Below are 20,750 nucleotides of genomic sequence, written 5' to 3' on the forward strand. Positions count from 1 at the left end.
TCCCAGCATGCAACAAACGCTTTTCCGGCTCGCCTTTGCGCACGCTGCATGCTGGAAACTGTAGTCCTCATTCTTTCATTTCGTTCTTATCGTCTGTCCCGTGAAAGATGCCGGCTGTACATCACAAATTATTACTCGAGGACGCCCTGCAGGACAGTCCGCAGGTAAACATGTATTCACTAAAGCTTATTAAAGGTTATTGTCACAGCGCTTCAGTCTGTTGTACGGTTTGCATCGGGAAAGTAGTGATGTAACGTTAGTTATCGGGACGCGCGTATGGTTGTTGGTCACAATGCATTTCTTTAAAATGCATTATTATTTAGTATTTATATAAAAGTTAGAATATATAAAAAGGAAGAAATCGGTTGAGGAGTCGCGTCATTGCATGTGTGGTTTATTATTGGACTCGAGCCATACGCGTCGTGCTCATATGTCGATCATATGTTTATGAACATAACAAATAAACACGCGCATCTGATGCCGCGCCCTTAAATTCGCGTACACAGGTCGTTTAAAGTTTGAAATGCTCGATGTTAAATGATGTTTGCGGTAGTGCGAATAAAGAGGCCTGTATGGGAAAGTGAGATGATGTTTTTGATAATCGGACCTACGCACGTCTGATGCTTAACAAGACACCAGCAAACATATATCACCAACATCACTGTCAGATAAGATCAGGTGCAGATCAGACACATCATCATCATCATACTAGCAACAGTTCAGAGACATCAGATCAGACACATCAGATCAGCTTTAGATACAAAACATTACAGTAGCATCAGTCCTTTAGACATCATATATATCAGTAATATTAATGCTAATAACCAACCAGTTAATAATGAGAATTGTAAACTTCACTAGAGTGTTACCATTATTCTTATTAACTTATTAACCAAAGTATTTGAAGTGAGAAGGATACATAAAAAACATGCATTTTAATTTTAGACTTAACATTTTGATGTTGAATTCACTATTGTAATATTTAAAATAGTTACACCCAGCAATGCTTGCAACAACTTTCAAACTATTTTATCTGATGAGCAATTTATGTTTGGACCAAGGTATGCAGTTTTTGCAAAATGTTTATGCAAATTTTTTCGACGAGCACTGCCACTGAATTTATGATAAATTAATGTATTTTATAAAAACATTCATAAAATTGCCCCACCCCTCCGTTTGAGAACCATTGCATTAATATGTACCATATGACCTCTCTCCCATATTCTTGTGATGTTTCTGTTTAACTAATGGTTTACATTATCACAAGTTTATTTGTGTCATATCCCATAATGCTTAGTGTAAGAGATTATGAATATGAGCCGACAGAAGGTGTCCGCCCTGCAGATATTGTTAGAAACACACCCATGAGTCGAACGTGATCTCTGACAGGACACACCTGTAGATACACCCAACATGTTTGACACACCAGAGATTGTTTATTGGGTTCATTTAGCAGTGTGCAGTAGAAGTATGTGTGGAATATAAGTACATACTGAATCATCATAAGTGTGTTTGTGTTTGCCGTCTCAGACGCGCTCCCTGCTCAGTGTGTTTGAAGAGGATGCTGGGACGCTCACAAACTACACAAACCAGCTGCTCCAGTCTATGCAAAGAGTGTTTGGAGCTCAGGTATACACATGACAGCGCATGCACAATGTACTTCACTTAGACGGCAACCAGAAATCAGTGCAAAATCATTTTCTGAAGAAAACATGACGTTGTTTAGTCATTTGTCAGCAATGTATATTTCTCAACTCTGACACAGATTTTCTGCTGATGTAACTCTGGTGTGCACAAGTCAATAACATCATAAAAGATCATTTTCTGTCTCACTTATTGGGACGGTTTCCTGAACAGGGTTTCGATTAAGCCATGATTGGGCCTTAGTTATAGCAGGACATTTAATGGGACACTTATTTTCCAGTATTACGCAATGCCCGAAAATAATCCCCTGCCAAGTTACCAAGGGGACTATTTTCGGGTGCTGCATAATATCATTGCGCCATGTTACGGCAGCAAAGTCCTTGATTATTACGCCAGAATGAGAGTATAGTTCATAGCCATATCTATCAAAAAACAACTTTTATTATCTGTCGTTCTTCGTACACGATGTAACCACAGAAGAGTCAAGTTTTAAATAGGAAAAATATCGAAACCCTTTGGTCATTTTTGAGGGTGATGCTAATGGTCTAATCAGATTCAATGAATTATGCTAAGCTATGCTAAAAGTGGTACCGCCAGACCCGGAGATCAGCTGAATGGATTCCAAAATGGTAAAAATCAAATGTTTAACTCTAGGGGAGCTGCAAAATAAGCTTATTTTTAAAAATGTGGAGTGTCCCTTTAAGTTGATTTTACAAGCATACTTTACAAAAAACATTACTACTGTTTATCTTGAGACAAAACAGTGTCACTGATGTATTTTAAGTGCAATGTCAGTGCAAGCTGTTTTCATTTCAGACAATACAGTAGGCTTAAGCCGTGTCTGGGAAACCACCCCAAAGAGGTTAAATGCATTATTTATTTAGGCAGTCTATTAAAGTAACTATAATATGTTATAGGTGTCATCATACCGTAAATAAAACCTCCGCTCTATAAACAATAGTCAATTTTTGTATAATAAAAAATAGTATGAAATTAAACTTCTTCAGTTCAAAACAAACTATTTTATATAAAAATGTAGCCATGTTATCTTCTTATATGGGAGTCAGCATTGTGAAGCTCCAACAAGCACATACTTCCATTATTTATGTAATCCAAAGTTAGTTTATATGTGTCTTTAAAAGCAAAACATTAAGTTTAATATTTTGTAATCATTTATTGATCATAAATTTGCGTATCAATGGAAACTTTGGCATTACGTTCAAATGGGTCGATTGCTAGTTGTCAGCTAGTGGACAGTACATAGTTGTGTCCCAATTTGAAGGCTGCATCTTCCAAAGGCTGCATTTCAAGACCAATTTCATCACAGCAGCGCGACTAAAGACTAATAAGGCCATCCTAATGGATCCTTTACAGTTTCGGCTATCCTGAGATTCATTGCAAAAGCCGAATGGAATGGTTGAATATTTTAAAATAAATATTTCAAACCTTTGTTAAATAAAAGTGTGTATTTTGCTAAAATAAGCTCACTGTTTTAGCTTTATAAATTAGGTTTTGTATTAATATTTTTTTTCTTCATATTTTCTAAATTAAAATATTTTTTTTGTATTTATTTTAATAACCCGCTGTTTTAGACTAGTAGCGACTAGTACTAGCAGAGTGACATGATCTCTTTCATTTCAATAAAAGCTTGGCGACAGTGACCATTGGCGACCGGATGGGGTGTCCAGCACCATGACAAAGTTAAGAAAAGTTGAAAGTCGCCATTAAACGGAAGTAATGATTGTTTTATTTTCCCCATGGTGACCCTGGTGAAAAAATAGTATACTAAATATATTCAATTTTGATATACTTCAGTATACTTGCGGGTCACACGAATGACCAGTAAACTTAAGTGCTATTTTGGAACAACTAATGTTTTACTTAATATATTTTAGTTGTAATTTAATTGTAATAAAATACCACTTTAAGTGTATTTAGTGTGATTTTGTGTGCTAAAGTGGAAAAACTTCAAGCGTACTTAAAACAATTTAAGCACATGTCTGTGTTTGTGCTAAATGCAGGCTTGATAAGTAAATTTAGAGCGTGTTTCATTTGTGTAAAAAGTACATTATGTATACATCTATAATATAAAATGTAACTGAACATACTGCTCTCTCATAATTTTAAGTTTGCATTAATTCTCCATAAAGATAATATACATTTGTACAGCACATATACCTTCAAAATTTACTTAAAATGTAGTGATTCTAAAGGATACTAAATAATGTATTTTAGAAATATGCACATAATTTTAACTTAGAGTATATATTTTTTAAGTATACTTTTAGAAAATATACTAAATTATAATTATTTAAGTATGTTAAAAGTTTAATTGTTAGCATATTCTTTATTTATTAAAAGATTGTACATTATTTTCTAAGTATATTTGTAATGTACTATTGCAAAATTATATATACTTGCAATACAATAAAATAAAATAAATTTATTTTCACCAGGGGACATTTATCTGAGTGAAAAAAGCTAGGGCTGAACTTGAAGTTGTCCATCGAGAACTGATTGGATTGTTTGAAGTTGGGTCATGTTGCTATTTTCTAATTGCTGCATTTTTTTCGGACCCCCCCACTTGCCATACCATATGACCGGGAGTAAAGAATGATCGTTTCGAAGGAATAAGATTAGCATTTTTGATTTAAGATTATGGGGGCACATGATTTTTTTTATTAAAGAAACTCACAGATAGGTCATTTGTAAAAAATATCACCAATATTTCAAAACAAATGACAGTTTTTAATTTAATTGCGACTTTACTTTATGCAAATGATGAGCGACTTTTGAAAGCAACCACCAATAAGAGCGAACAGGCGCAGTGGGAGGAAACAGCTGGTGACGCAACTATGAATCCTTCGTTTGCTAGACGTCTCATTTTAGTTTGCTGTGTCAACTTCGGATGCTGCGTCCTTCAAAGACAGAGTCCTCGCCTTTCAAATGTCGTTTATTTCAAATAATCCAACCTTTGAATTGGGACAGCTATTTCCACTACTTTACTCCCATTGGTAGTCGCTCCCGAAAGTCATAATTTGCATGTTAAACTTTTCTCAATTTTGTCTCGTCACTGGACACGCCCACTTCCTATCGCCACTGGTCAGTCGCCGGAAGTCGGCAAGCTTCCATTGAAATAAACGAGATCGCTCTGTCTTTGCTAGTCACTGGCGGTGTGCTTGCATCTTTACTCTTAGATGTTACTTCTGGAAAAAGATGATAAAATCGCTGACCAAATTAATTTCCTGTGTGTGTGTGTGTTGGCAGAATGAAATGGCCTTGGCAACAGAACAGCTTTCTAAGCAGCTCTTGGAATATGAGAAACAGGTAAACTTAAGGAAGTAAAACTCTCCCATCAGCAGTAATTTAATGATCGAGACCTCTGATGTCCTCTGTTTGTGAATGTAAATCAAATGTGCAGTTTGGTGTTGATGAAACCGTTGTGATGGTTTGTGCTTCTGCAGGACTTTGCTCTTTCAAAAGGAGATGAAGAGGTCATTAACACCCTGCAGCAGTTTGCCAGAAGCGTAGAAGAGGTGAGAAAGACCAACTCAGGTGTGTGTGTCTATGTGTGTGTGTGTGTGTATGTGTGTGTATTTGTGTGTACATGTTTTAGTGTATGAATGTGTGTTAAGCAGGGTATCTTGGTTGGAAAGAGTGCTTTAGTGGCAGGTGTTGGGGGTCGGTCCTTTCATGATCACCTGATCTTATGACCTTCGGGAGGATCACGTGACAAGCAGCATTTTGTCAGAATGACTTTAGCGCTTACTTGATCATTTATTGGCTAGCTGCTTCGTATACCCCAGGGGTTCTCAAAGTCCGGACTCCGGTCCGGATCCGGACAAGACGGGAACTTGATCCGGACCTGCGTCCACTTCATATTACAAGTGCATTAATTTCTATGTGATTGATTAAATGTGTGCATTTGCTACTTTACAAATGCATATTAAACTTGTAAACCATTCGTTTAGTTTTTTTTTTCTTTTTAGATTTAAGAGTATTCCTGGTCCGAAAATCAAACGAGTTATTTAAAAATGTCCTGTGTGACGCTGTAGCCATCACACCCAGATATTATGCACAGCTACTTCATGTACTACGGCTTTTGATCAGTAAGTCCTTATCGATTTGAAATCACTGATGGTTTGAGTCGTTTAAAACATGCATTTGAAAAAGCAACACTCGTCAAACATAATCTTTATACATATTCTTTATTATCATGAAAATACCCGAAAAGGTTTGAAGAACAGCAATATAAATATAAATATATCCTTAAGACATTTCCTAGAGCTGCGTGTGTCTGGTTCATCGTCTGCAGCGCATATTGAGTTTCTGCACGAGAGCGCCCCCTGGCTTATGGATGTAGCGGCATTTCACCGTAATTCATTGAGAAGCATAGCAAGAATCATCAGCCAATTTATAGGTGCACCCCTAATTTTGGTCAGTGTCTCTGCCTACCAACTACCCTTTTTTTGTCATGGGTTACGCATCTGATGGAGAACAAACCATGCCATTTCTCTAATTAGGTTGCTCTGTATTTTGCACCTGGTTACTTTTGGCATATTCAAAAATTTTTTACTTTAGATGCAAAATACACTTATGTTTTTCCCAAACTGTTGTGTTGATTTGTTTTATAAACAAATTATTTACATAAAGTTTTTCCGGACCTATGAAAATTATGAGAATTCAGATTTGGACATTTGAATGTAAACTTTGAGAACCCCTGGTATACCCTTACTGTAGAAAGTAAGTTCAGTTTATAAAATGTCCGTACACTGTTTGAAAAGCAATAATTGATATGCAGTGACTATTTAAAACATTGTGACATGTTCTCATGTTGTTTATAATCATACCTGTCAGGAAACATAACTTTACTTCAGTTTGAAATTCTTTCTCTTTTATTTTCTAGTTGAACTCTCTGCATGCTGAACTCGCCACTCAGATTGCGGAAAAGATGGTGTTTCCCATGGTGCAATTCAGAGAGAAGGACCTTACAGGTAAAACAAAAATTGTTATACAGACGTCATCTTGTACAGTTTCAACTTTAAAGTATCTGATTATCTGACCGCAGTTTAAGATGATTAGGATGTTTGGTGTAAAAGAGATTTAAAAAAGACCTGTGATTACATCTATGATCTGATCTGTGATCTGACCTGTTATCTGATCTGTGATCTGACCTGTGATTTGGCATGGTATTACATTTATGATCTGACCTGTTGTCTGATCTGTGATCTAATTGTTGTCTGATCTTTGATCTGACCTGTTGTCTGATCTTTGATCTGACCTGTTGTCTGATCTGTGATCTGACCTGTTGTCTGATCTGTAATCTGACCTGTTGTCTGATCTGTGATCTGACCTGTTGTCTGATCTTTGATCTGACCTGTTGTCTGATCTGTGATCTGACCTGTTGTCTGATCTGTGATCTGACCTGTTGTCTGATCTGTGATCTGACTTGTTGTCTTATCTTTGATCTGACCTGTTGTCTGATCTGTGATCTGACCTGTGAGGGGATATGTCATCTGATCTGTGAGCTGACCTGTTGTCTGATCTGTGATCTGACCTGTTATCTGATCTGTGAGAGGATATGTCATCGGATCTATGATCTGACATGTGATATGATCTGTGATCTGAACTGTTATGTGATCTGTGATTTGACATGTATTACATTTATGATCTGATCTGTGATCTGACCTGTTATTTGATTTGTGATCAGACCTGTTGTCTGATCTGTGATTTTATCTGTGATCTAACGTGATATGATCTGTCACCTGTTATATGATCTTTGATTTGACATGTTATTACATTTATGATCTGACATGTGATCTGACCTGTTGTCTGATCTTTGATCTGACCTGTTGTCTGATCTGACCTGTGAGAGGATATGTAATCTGATCTGTGATCTGACCTGTTGTCTGATCTGTGATCTGACCTGTGAGAGGATATGTCATCGGATCTATGATCTGACATGTGATATGATCTGAACTGTTATGTGATCTGTCATTTGACATGTATTACATTTATGATCTGATCTGTGATCTGACCTGTGATCTGAAATGTGATCTGACCTGTTGTCTGATCTGTGATTTGATCTGTGATCTGACCTGTGATATGATCTGTGATTTGACATGTTATTACATTTATGATCTGACATGTGATCTGACCTGTGAGAGGATATGTCATCTGATCTGTAAGCGGATATGTCATCTGATCTGTAAGCGGATATGTCATCTGATCTGTGATCTGACATGTGATATGATCTGTGATTTGAATTGTGATGTGATCTGTGGTTTGACATGTTATTACATTTATGATCTGACCTGTGAACAGTTATGTCAATTATTAAATTTATGATTTTACATGTGATCTATCTGACTTGTTGTCTGACCTGTTGTCTGACCTCTGATCTGACCTGTTGTCTGACCTGTGATCTGACCTGTTGTCTGACCTGTGATCTGACCTGTTGTCTGACCTGTGATCTGACCTGTTGTCTGACCTGTGATCTGACATGTTTTTACATTTATGATCTGACATGTGATCTGACCTGTTGACTGATCTGTGATATGATCTGTGATTTGACATGTTTTTGCATTTATGATCTGACATGTGATCTGACATGTGAGATGATCTGTGATGTGAACTGTGATGTGATCTGCGATCTGTGATTTGACATGTATTACATTTATGATCTGACATGTGATCTGACCTGTTGACTGATCTGACCTGTTATCTGATCTGTGATATGATCTGTGATTTGACATGTTATTACATTTATGATCTGACATGTAATCTGACCTGTGATATAATCTGTGATCTGACAGGTGATTACATTTATGATCTGACCTGTGAACAGATATGTCATCTGTTGTGTGATCTGACCTGTGATCCAACCTGTTATTCAGTCTATAATCTTACCTGTAAACTGATCTGTGATTCGACATGTAATTTGATCTATGATCTGACCTGTTAACTGACCTAGTATCTTACTTGTTATTGAATTTGTGATCTGATTTGTCATTGGATCTGTGTTGCGATCTATTGTTTGATCTATAAGCTGACACGTCAACTGATCTGTGATCTCACCTGTAAACTGACCTGTGATCTGTTCTATGATTTTTTTTTAGAGATCAGCACACTAAAGGAGATATTCGGCATTGCCACTGATGGTATGAAATAAAAAAAATCACTTTATCAATCCAATAATGTTGTAATGTTTTTTTTAATAATTCAACCCATATCTGTCTCTTCAGAGCATGAAGCTGCCATGGTGAAATACAGTCGTTTACCTAAAAAGAGAGAAAACGAAAAGGTAAATATTAATCTGACATCAGTTTATTGAATTAAACACATCATTCAAAGTCCAGTAATGAACTGTGTGTGTTTGTGTGTGTGTGTGTGTGTGTGTGTGTGTGTGTGTGTGTGTGTGTGTGTGTGTGTGTGTGTGTGTGTGTGTGTGTGTGTGTGTGTGTGTGTGTGTGTGTGTGTGTGTGTGTGTAGTTGAAAGCAGAGGTGGTGAGAGATGTGGCATATTCCCGCAGAAAACAGCATCAAGCAGCTCTGCAGTATTATTGTGCTCTGAACGCACTGCAGTATAGGAAAAAAGTGGCCATGCTCGAACCCATGCTAGGATACACAAATGCTCAGGTCAGACATCCACCTATCTCTGCATCACACAATACAAGGATGACTGTTGATTGAGCCAAGTTTAAAGTTGTTTTTGTGCAAAAGTCTTAGGCTGCCATTAGATTTGTTGTTTTAGCAATGGTATAATACAAGAAAAACAGTTTATTCACGCAAATCCATGTCAAGTACGGGTGCAGGATCGAATATATAGTACAAGTAACATAGAAAAAATCTGCACACCGTGACTCGGCTTCGAACCGGGGTTGCTGTTGACACAACGCAGAGTACTAACCACTATAAGATCACGGCCGCAGCAACCCAGGTTTGAATCCGGGTCACGGCACCACTTAAAAAATCATGTAAATGGGAGCTCTTCGGTGTGCAGAATTTTTCTTTGTTACCAGCAAAGGTATAATGACCATATATAACTATTTCTCAGTCTCTTTATTACAATACAACCAGAAAATCCATTAAGTTTGTATGCAGTATTAAAAAAACAGAATAAAATTATAAGCTTTAGAACCTGCAGGATCTCTTAAACCTAAATGAAATCTTAATGTCTAATTCAAATCTAATGACTTCGGCACTCAGTCTCCTCAAAAAGTTAAATGAAATATTTATTTAGTTTTATTTTCTAGACATCGATTGATATTTAAACGCATTATGATTGATTTTCCTCAGATAAATTTCTTTAAGAAAGGTCTAGAGCTGGTTTCTAAGAAGATGGACAGTTTTCTTACCTCAGTTTCCAGCATGAATGAAAGGTAAAGAAGATTCCCCAGTGTATAATTTTTAATAAAACATAAATGTTCCTGACTCTCTCTGTCTCTGTGTTGTTCAGTATTGAGTCTCAGTTAGATATAGATGCAGAGGTCATGCGTTCATCTCAGAGAGAGCTCCTCTCCGCGGATGACAATGTTTACACGCCGGATTATAGTCAAGCCCCCGTGAACCGAGCCCTTATCCAGAAAGCCGGTTACCTCAACATCAGGAAGTACGTTGCTTATCAGAATCACAAATACTTAAATTCACAAATAATATTTATAGCTTAAAATATTGATCTCTCTCTCTCTATCTGTCCTGCAGTAAAACAGGCCTGGTGACCACAGCGTGGGATCGGTTGTTTTTCTTCACGCAGGGCGGTAATCTGATGTGTCAGCCGCGAGGAGCCATCGCAGGTGGGATGGTTTTGGATTTGGACAACAGCTCCGTCATGGCTGTGGAGTGTGAAGACCGGCACTACTGCTTTCAGATCACCTCACCCAATGGCAAAACGTACGGAGACATATTATGTCATATTTAATGCATATTACACACAAGTCATGTTTAAAAGTTAGCTGTTAGTGAGCGCTTCTGTGAAAGTAGCTTGCATGAAATCGAAATCTTTAAGGTGTTTTGTTTGTGACACTTGAGCAAGATCCTTCAGCTCATCTGAGTTGTCTGCTTTGCTTTCATTGTAAGTTGTTTTGATGTGATTATAGCTGATAATTTATTCATGATATCAGCAGTAGATCTTGCTGTCTGCAATGTTTTAGCAATGCAAAGGTTGGGTTCGATCCCCAGGGAAACACCCAGACTGGTGAATGACTTAACACTGATGTCATGTTTGTGAGAGAGGCATAAAGAAGGAAATAATCTCTTATTAGTTATCTATGTGAGGTTTTTGTTTGTTGTAATCATTATTGTTTGTCTTCAGGTCTCTGATTCTTCAAGCTGAGAGCAAAAAGGAGTATGAAGAGGTATTAAAGACACTTCAGTGAAATGTGGTAGAGAATAAACATGTGAAGTCTTTTTTTACATCTCTCCTTATTTTTTGGCTCATAGTGGATTTGTACCCTTAACAACATTTCAAGACAAATATATCTGACTGACAATCCTGAGGTATGTGTACAGGAATAAAATCATCCCTATCTATCGATCTGCCTGCCTGCCTGTCTGTCTGTCTTCATCCTATTAGTTTATTCATCCATCCATCACTCCATCTATCCATCATTTTCTATATCTATCGATCTGTTTCTTTGTCTTGCTAAACCTTCATCTATCTATTTGTTTCTCCATCTGTTCATCCTTCTATCTGTCCATCTGTCCGTCCGCCCAGCTCTGTCTGTCTGTCTGTCTAGCTCTTTCTGTTCATCTATCTATTTGTTTCTCCATCCATCCATTCAACCATCCATCCATCTATTTATTTCTATCGTCTATCTATCTATGCATTCCCATATTTATCCATCTATCACTCCATCTATCCATCATTTTCTGTATCTATCGATCTGTTTTTCTGCCTCTATACCTTCATCTATCTATTTGTTTCTCCATCCATCCATTCAACCATCCATCCATCTATTTATCTATCTGTCTTCATTCTATTAGTTTCTTCATCCTTCAATACCTTCATCTATCTATCTATCTATCTATCTATCTATCTATCTATCTATCTATCTATCTATCTATCTATCTATCTATCTATCTATCTATCTATCCATCTATCCATCTATCCATCTATCCATCTATCCATCTATCTATCTATCAGGGTACCCGCGGAGTCTTAAAAGTCTTGAAAAAGTATTGAATTTCATTTTCCCATATTAAGGCCTTAAAAGGTATTGAATTTCACCTCAAAGTCTTGAATTTTTCACGGAGGTCTTAATTTTTCAAATGATCAATAGATTTATATGCTGTTAATTCAGACACAAAACGCGTATGCACAAAAACCATGCGCGAGCGACAGATACGAGCGCAGAACACTATCCATGTTTGGAAAAGCATCTTAGCGAGCGCGCAGAACACTATCCACGCGCGGGAAAGCATTCTTGCGTGTTCACAGAACACTATTCGCGCGCAGAAAAACGTCCTCCCGAGAGCGCGCCTCTGTTCAAAGCGCACAAATGCAGTCACGCGAGCAAAGTAAAAAGTTAAGTAAAAAGGCTGGGATGATAAAGTAAAGGCTGGGATGAGCGCTCGTTCGACTTTAACTATGCGCTCGCAGCTGCACAACACGCACTTGCTCGATCAAGTTGACTTAGGGACTGTGGGGCGGGACAATGACGGGTGTCCTCGCACCTGTGATCGGTTGTTTGATTTAATCAGTGACACACACAATCTTCTGTTCCACAATCCGTCTCTAGTAAATCTAGGTAGAAAAGACACATTTTAATATGATCATTATGTCGGAGAAGGTAATTTATATGTTAAACAATAGTCTTGTGTGATCCATGTAATAATAAGCTGCAAAAATAACGCAAATTTGAAAGCTATTATATATTTTGTTTACGGTTTAATTAGATAATATCAACTTGCAATACATAATATAGGTTACATATTTACATTGTCACACTAAGTTAGCATTAGAAAACTTTAGTAGGGTTCTGTATAAAGATTAACAGAAATATATCCATGAGCTTGTGTCCAGTTTTTTTGTTTGGTGCAGTTAACAGATCTCTTGTCTTTTTAGGGTCAAAATAGCATTACATTTTAATTTGTTATTGTGTTTGAGGGGTTTTTCCTTCATTTGCCATAATATGGTTAATTTTGTTTGTCAGTATTGTTCTGGTTCAGAGCATTACTGATGAGTGTTATTAGATGTTGTTACATATTTAACTATATTAAACAGTAAAAAAAATAATATCTTAAAATTGGTGTTATTGTTTAGTTTGCAGCTTATTTCATGGATCAAACAAGGCTATTGTTTTAACATAAATTACCTTATCCGACATAATGGTCATATTAAAACGTGGCGGGCTGCACAAGATAAAGAGGAGGGCCGCATGTAGCCCCTGGCCCTCCAGTTGCCCATCCCTGATTTAGGGATTTTCAAATTGACAATAAATGTACATTTAAATTATTAAATCTATTTGATTGTTGGTTTTGATTGTTGGGTAAAGATAAGTGTTAGGCCGTTTGGGCCTTGGACTCAGCCTTTCAGAGGCATGTTGGCATGAATGTTCAAACACTTGTAAATAGAAATTATTTGAGGTATATTACATTATTTAAAATGATTTATTCTACCCGAATGGGTGCGATGTAGGTATTAAATTTCATTTGAAGTGGTATTAAAAAGGTCTTAAAAAGCCTTGAATTTAGGTTTGACAATCCTGGGGGTACCCTGATCTATCTATCTACATCCTATTAGTTCACTCATTCTTTTATTCCTTTGTCTGTCTATCTATGTATGCCCATATTTATCCATCCATCTCTCCATCATTTTCTGTATCTATTGATCTGTTTCTCTGTCTTGCTATTCCTTCATCTATCTATTTGTTTCTCCATCTATCCATCCTTTAATCTATTCATTCATCTATCTCTTCATCTTCATCCTATTAGTTTCTCCATCCATCCATCTATTTGTCTATCTATCTTCACCCTAATAGTTTCTTCATCCTTCTATTCCTTCATCTATCTGTCTGTCTGTCTGTCTATCTATCTATTTGTTTCTCCATCCATCCATTCAACCATCCATCCATCTATTTGTCTATCGGTCTTCATTCTATTAGTTTCTTCATCCTTCGATACCTCTATCTATCTATCTATCTATCTATCTATCTATCTATCTATCTATCTATCTATCTATCTATCTATCTATCTATCTATCTATCTATCTATCTATCTATCTGTTTCTCCATCCATCCATTCAACCATCCATCCATCCATCTATTTGTCTATCTATCTTCACCCTAATAGTTTCTTCATCCTTCTATTCCTTCATCTATCTGTCTGTCTGTCTGTCTGTCTGTCTGTCTGTCTGTCTGTCTATCTATCTATCTATCTATCTATCTATCTATCTATCTATCTATCTACATCCTATTAGTTCATTCATTCTTTTATTCCTTTGTCTGTCTATCTATGTATGCCCATATTTATCCATCCATCCATCTCTCCATCTATCCATCATTTTCTGTATCTATCGATCTGTTTCTCTGTCTTGCTATACCTTCATCTATCTATTTGTTTCTCCATCTATCCATCCTTTAATCTATTCATCCATTCATCCATCCATCCATCCATCCATCCATCTCTTCATCCTATTAGTTTCTTCATCCTTCTATTCCTTCACCTGTCTGTCTGTCTATCTATCTGTCCATCCCCTATATCCATCTCTCCATCTATCGCTCCATCTATCCATCCATTATTTTTTATCTATCAGTTTGTTTCTGTATCTCTATACCTCCATCCATCTATTTGTTTCTTGATCTGTCCATCCTTTTATGTATTTATCTATTCCCCATATTCATCAATCTATCCATCCATCCATCCATCTATCATCCATTATTTTCTGTATCTATCGGTCCATTTCTCTATTTATGATCCATCTATCTATGTCTCTATTTATCTATTGCTCCTATAATTTGTCCACTAGTCTGTCTATTTCCCCTATTTCCATCCATCCTTACATCAGTGCATCCATTTTTTCATCCCTCCATTTATCAGTACATCCCTCCGTCTATACATTAATTCCTTACTCTAATCATTAATCAATTTTTCTAACAGATGTTCAGTTTAATTTAATTCTGATGTCTGCAGATCTCAGATCAGCCTGTTTGTGTTGTGTTTTACAGGCTGTGGCCATCAGAATGCATCAGACAGCACTTCAGGCAGTGACCCCCATCACCAGCTTTGAAAAGAGAGCTGAAGGTTCTCCAAACCCTGATCGGTACGGTACTAACATTTCATATCTGAGAACAACACACTTCGATCAGTTCATTCTGAAATAATCGCAAAGCGCATCTTTAGCCATCATAAAACTCTTGTGACAGAAATTTCTTCATGTTTTAAAACAGCTTGAATGTAACTCTACACCCTGGCCTCATTTAGTATACACGGATTTATGAATATGCAAATTACTTCCCGCCTCCACTCAATTGCACAGCTCAGACTATAGATATATATGCACATAGATCCTACATTTAGCATTTTTAGACACACAGCTTCTAAGTCTGGTTTCACAATGCATACGTGAGCTGCGCGTACGTGCTGACGTCTAGCGTTTTGGTTTTCTCTCCTTTTTAGAGCTAAACCTGGTGCCGTGGCTCCCGTGGTGTCTCAGAAGGCCCCTGCAGTTTACGAGCCTGAAGATTTGATCGCCCCGGGAACCCCGATCCAGTTTGACATTGTGTTGCCCGTCTCCGAGTTCTTGGATCAGAACCGAGCTGGAGCGAGGTCAGAGGTCAAACAGACTGCTTAGGACAGTAGCTATAACATTTTGATAATTGAATGCATCTTACAGTCTAACAAAAAATATGCAGAGTGTTTATTGGACACTGTGTTATATAGCTATAGATTATTTTATGATCTGTTTTATGATTTTACGATGGCTTTACTGTTCATTTAGTTGTAATGTGGTGTTGATATTAATTATGTTCCGGTGTGAATATGACAGACGCACAAACCCCTTCGGTGAAACGGAGGAAGATGACAGCGGATCAGACACACACGGTGAGATAAAGTTTTTAATGCTTGTGACTCGTTCTTAACTGGTTTCATGCATATATCAAAATACGACGGTATTACCATCTCATGAGATGTTTGCTATATCTGTGTCCCAGATTCGCTCCTTCAGCAGGTGTTTGCTGTGAGGTTCTTAGGGTCCATGGCCGTCCGTGCTGGTCACACACAGGAAGTGATTTATGAAGCCATGAGGCAGGTTCTCGCCGCTCGAGCGATCCACAACATTTTCAAAACGACAGAGTCTCATATGATGGTGACCAGTAACTGCATCAGGTGCGTCAGTCTGGATTTTTTCTCTGCGGTCTTTAAAATATTGTGTGCAAAATGTTTCAAATGTTTGTTTGTTTCTCTTATCAGATTGATCGATCCACAGACTCAAGTCACCAAAATCTGTGTAAGTCATTTATTGATCATTAAATAAATATAAGATACACTTTTCAATACAGCTTTATTTGTTAACATGACCTAACAATACTTGCACAGCACCTGTTAATTCAACATTTACTATTAAGTAAATAATAATATATGTCTTGTTAGTCACTTTGAATAAATGCATCTTTTTAATGAATAAATGTAAGTGTAGTGTAGTGTAAGTCGCTCTTTAGCAACGACTGAGTCTCTCTTTCAGTTTCAGCTGAAGGACATCTCACAGTTTGCAGCCCATCAGGAGAACAGCAGACTAATGGGTTTCGTGTTGGAAGGGACAGACTGGAGTAATGGATCTGATGGAGATCCTTCATTCAGCGTCTTTGTGTTTGAGAGCAACACTGAAGGAGAGAAGGTCTGTCTGCAAACCATAAACCCTAATGCTGATATCTTACCTTCATAACCAAACAGATTTGGGGCACCATTCACTTCCATGGTACACTTTTTTCCTACTATGGAAGTCAATTGTGCCCCAGATCTGCTTGGTTACAAACATTCTTTAAAATATCTTAAAGGGGGAATAAATGATGACAGAATTTTCGTTTTTCAGTGAACTATCCCTTTAACACGTGCAGTTTGTGCTGTTTCTTCACAGATCTGCTACACAATCAACTTGGGAAAGGAGATCACAGAGGCAAAGAAGGTAAAATCATAGCTATAAAATAATGTGATCAAGGGTCTGAATAATTCACTTGTATAAACTTGTATATAGTTGGGGTTATTTATCCTTATTACACGGCTCTCTAAACACTGAGGCAGTGCCGGCTCGTGACTGCTCATCCGAGGGGCGCAAATTCAAAATAAGTGTTCGGAGTGTCGTGTGTGTTGCTTGCGTTTTTAAAATATGTGTTTGTTGCGTCATGTAAACCATGTGCATCACATGTTTTGTCAAAATAAGTGCCTGCTGCATACGCGTTTAATTATCATAAAATCGTTTATGATAAAAGAGACGCTCACGTTCACACATGACATTCACTTAACAGAAAATTCTGATTACACATGAGATTATGCAAGTATTTGGCAAACACAAGCGTCTCTTTTATCATAAACCCTTTAGACACGTCTGCAGCCGGCACTTATTTTGACATTGGCTTTCAGAGATCGTGCACCCCGCCTTTAAAAAGTAGGGGTAAGTGGGGCACAAACTAACGTGGGGTTAATTGTAACACGGCTATTTTACATATTTCTACAGAGCAATCTGTGCTTTTGGTCTTTTCTCTTACTGTCAGAAGATGATCTCCTGTGAGTTTGTGAAAATCTTTGAGGTGTTTTGGTTAAGATATTGAACAAAGACTGTTTGGAGGCATAAAAGTAAATTTCTTCATCTTATGTTTTATGAAAATATGCTAATTTTCCAGCTCCCCTAATCCTTAAACATTTGATTTTGGATTTCATTCAGCTGATCTCCAGGTCTGGCGGTTCCACTTTTAGCATAGCTTAGCATAATCCATTGAATCTGATTAGACCATTAGCATCGCGCTAAAAAATAACCAAAGAGGCTGTTTACACTTGGCATTAACATGCGTTTTCGTCGATCGTATCACAAGTGGACGACGTTAATGCCAGGTGTAAACGGTGTTCAAAACGTTTTGAATGCATCCACTTTCGACCACTTTCAACCACATTCAGAGGTAGTCGAAACCACTTTCGATCGGATCGCTTTGGAGTTGCGGAACGCAATGTGGTTGAATGTGTTCGAACAGCCACACGCGACCGCCTTCTCTCCGCCAATTTATCTAATCTGAGGTATTAAACACTAATTTTACGTCTTTTTTTGACTTCTGGCGTGAACAGCGCTATTTTTAGCCTTTCATTGATAAAACTACTGCGGGTGTTCTCCGTAGTTTCGTTTTGAAAGCGTGAAAGTTGCGCGATCCTATTTCATCAATTGACCTGAAAATTCAGAGAAAGCTCCAACAAATAAACGTACAAAACACTGTGCAGCATTTATACTTGCTAAACAAGCAGTGGACTCCGACATAATATTAGTTTGCGTCCATATAAACTCATAATTACTCCCGCTCGCGTTTGTATGACAGCAGAGAGACTCGCCCACCGTCTCACGGACCGTCCCCTCACAGTATTCAGGACAGATGCGGTCGAAAGTGGACAAAAGAGACGGATTTAAATACCAGATGTAAACGTAATGTGTCTCTCTCGTCCACTTGTGATCCGATTGATGAAAACACATCTTAAAACCAAGTGTAAACAGCCCCAAAGAGTTTCGAAGATAATAGTGGTATTGCGGAAAGCAGTCGTCAATGGCGTGGAAAGAGTTAAGAAAATCAACTAGATAAATTTAAATTCCATGTCTACTTTGTTTAAGCAGTTTTGTCTGTGTTTTTCTGCAGGACCCTGAAGCATTGGCCCAGCTGATGAAGTCGATGCCTCTGACGAACGATGGGAAGTTTTTGCTGTTGGACAATGAGACGAGAGACACTACAGATGGACTCTGGCAGGATGACCTGGAGTCAGAGGCCTGATCTCATATAAACACGCACGCATCTCACACGGCTGTTTCTTCTGTCCTGTCTGTATTCAGCCGATCTCCAAACACACTACATGAAGAAATTAAACGGCACTTATTCTCCAGCACTCGTCTAGTTTAGATACGATGAATGCTGGTTTAAATTAATCAGATGTTTACACGGTAAAGGGTTAATTCTCCCTAAGCGAGTTACGTCAGAGAATGCAAAGCTAGCAAATAAGAAAAATAAGAATATAGCGCATGAATGATATGGCCTACTGTTCAAGATGCTTCCATTTTATTCGTTTTGTGTTTAGTGGAAGAAAATTGTGTGTTTAGAACGAGAGATCATACATTTTCCGGTTAACTGTTCATTTAAATCGGCAATCTGTAACTTTTGCCTCTATTTCCACATCTCTGGTTGAAACATAAAATTGCAGGTTGATTGAGAGGTTTTTTTCTTATGCGAGTACAAGTCAACTGACAGGTTAAATGAAAAAAATATTATAATAAGCTTACCAGTGTGAAATCAAGTAAGATAAGGAGATGCTTGCTTTTAAACGCCTGCTCAATTATGTGATTTTTGTTTGTTTTTACCCCAAAAAGTTACAGATTGCAGCTTTAAAAAAAATATAATTATTTGGTGTTTCTCTTCACAGTTAGTTTGTCAATATCACAGTTTCAGCTATGATAGTTAAATCTTTTGGTCGTATGAAAGAAAATATAAATATTCAGTGCTTTCTTTATTTCTGTTACATATGAAGTAGGGCTGTCAAAAGATTAATCGTGATTAATCACATCTAAAATAAAAGTTTGTGTTTACATAACATATGTGTGTGTAATGTGTATAATTATTATGTATATATAAATACACACACATTCATGTGTATATTTAAGAAATATTAGCATTTATTTACTGTATAAACATTTATATAATTTATATTATATAGAAATAAAAATATTTTATATAGAAATATAACCAATTTTTCTTAAATATATACATGACTGTGTGTGTTTTTATATATAAATAATAATTATACACACTACACACACATATGTTATGTAAACACAAACTTTTATTTTGGATGCGATTAATCGTGATTAATCTTTTGACAGCCCTAATATGAAGGTTTAAAGGGACACTCCACTTTTTAAACTATGCTCATTTTCCATCTCCTCTAGAGTTAAACATTTGATTTGTACCGTTTTGAAATCCATTTAGCTGATCTGTGGGGTCTGACGGTACCACTTTTAGCATAGCTTAGCATAATCCATTGAATCTGATTAGACCATTAGCATCTCGCTAAAAAATAACCGAAGAGTTTCGATATTTTTCCTTTTTAAAACTTGACTCTTCTTGAGGCAATGATATCAAGCAGTGCCTGAAAATAGTCCCGATTGTTACTTTCAATAGCAGGGGACTATTTTCAGGCGCTGCGTAATATCATTGCGCCTCCTACCGCCTTGGTACAGCAGCAAAGTCCTTGATTATTACGCCGGAATGAGAGTATAGTTCCTAGACATATTGACCTAGAAAATCACAACTTTTTATTTTCCTTTGGTCTTAGTACACGATGTAACTACAGAAGAGTCAACTTTTAAATAGGAAAATTATTTAAACTCTTTTAGGTTATTTTTGAGCGTGATGCTAATGGTCTAATCAGATTCAATGGATTATGCTAAGCTATGCTAAAAGTGGTACCGCCAGACCCGGAGATCAGCTGAATGGATTCCAAAACGGTAAAAATCAATTGTTTAACTCTAGGAGAGCTGGAAAATGAGCCTATTTTTAAATAAAGTGGAGTGTCTTTTTAGTTGATGCGCAGATAAATGATGAAATAAAGAATATACTGTCTCTCATTCCACTGAGATCCACTGCACCATTCCATTAATATTGATCTAGAAACTTCACAGCTTTAGGAGAGCACATGAACTCCTGAATCCCAATTTACATACTCATGTAGTATTAAAGATAAGTGTACACTAACTCGTATGTTGAAAAACGTATGATACAGATGATTACTGCCAGTTCATTAAAATGCGACCCTGGACCACCATTTAATTGGTTAATAAATAAGCTTTTCATTGATGTATGGTTTGTTAGGACAATATTTGGCCAAGATATTTGAAAATCTGCCATCTAAGACTGGAAAAATGT

The 20,750-nt window shown here is 37.1% G+C and overlaps 1 protein-coding gene across 1 annotated transcript; it reads left to right on the forward strand.

Moving 5' to 3' along the window:
- The first annotated feature begins 30 nt into the window (after nt 1-30).
- Nucleotides 31-19,200, forward strand: appl2 (adaptor protein, phosphotyrosine interaction, PH domain and leucine zipper containing 2). Its single transcript, XM_065291419.1, has 21 exons — nt 31-164; nt 1,531-1,629; nt 4,912-4,971; nt 5,109-5,180; nt 6,551-6,638; nt 8,763-8,804; nt 8,889-8,947; nt 9,136-9,282; nt 9,943-10,025; nt 10,103-10,255; nt 10,348-10,536; nt 10,958-11,000; nt 11,086-11,142; nt 14,811-14,905; nt 15,262-15,411; nt 15,632-15,687; nt 15,798-15,972; nt 16,057-16,093; nt 16,328-16,480; nt 16,721-16,768; nt 18,477-19,200. The coding sequence occupies exons 1-21, from the start codon at nt 108-110 to the stop codon at nt 18,606-18,608; spliced, it is 1,995 nt and encodes a 664-aa protein (XP_065147491.1). The 5' UTR covers nt 31-107; the 3' UTR covers nt 18,609-19,200.
- The last annotated feature ends 1,550 nt before the right edge of the window (nt 19,201-20,750 follow it).

This window comes from Paramisgurnus dabryanus, chromosome 23 (assembly GCF_030506205.2).
Source record: "Paramisgurnus dabryanus chromosome 23, PD_genome_1.1, whole genome shotgun sequence".
NCBI classification, from domain to species: Eukaryota; Metazoa; Chordata; class Actinopteri; order Cypriniformes; family Cobitidae; genus Paramisgurnus; species Paramisgurnus dabryanus.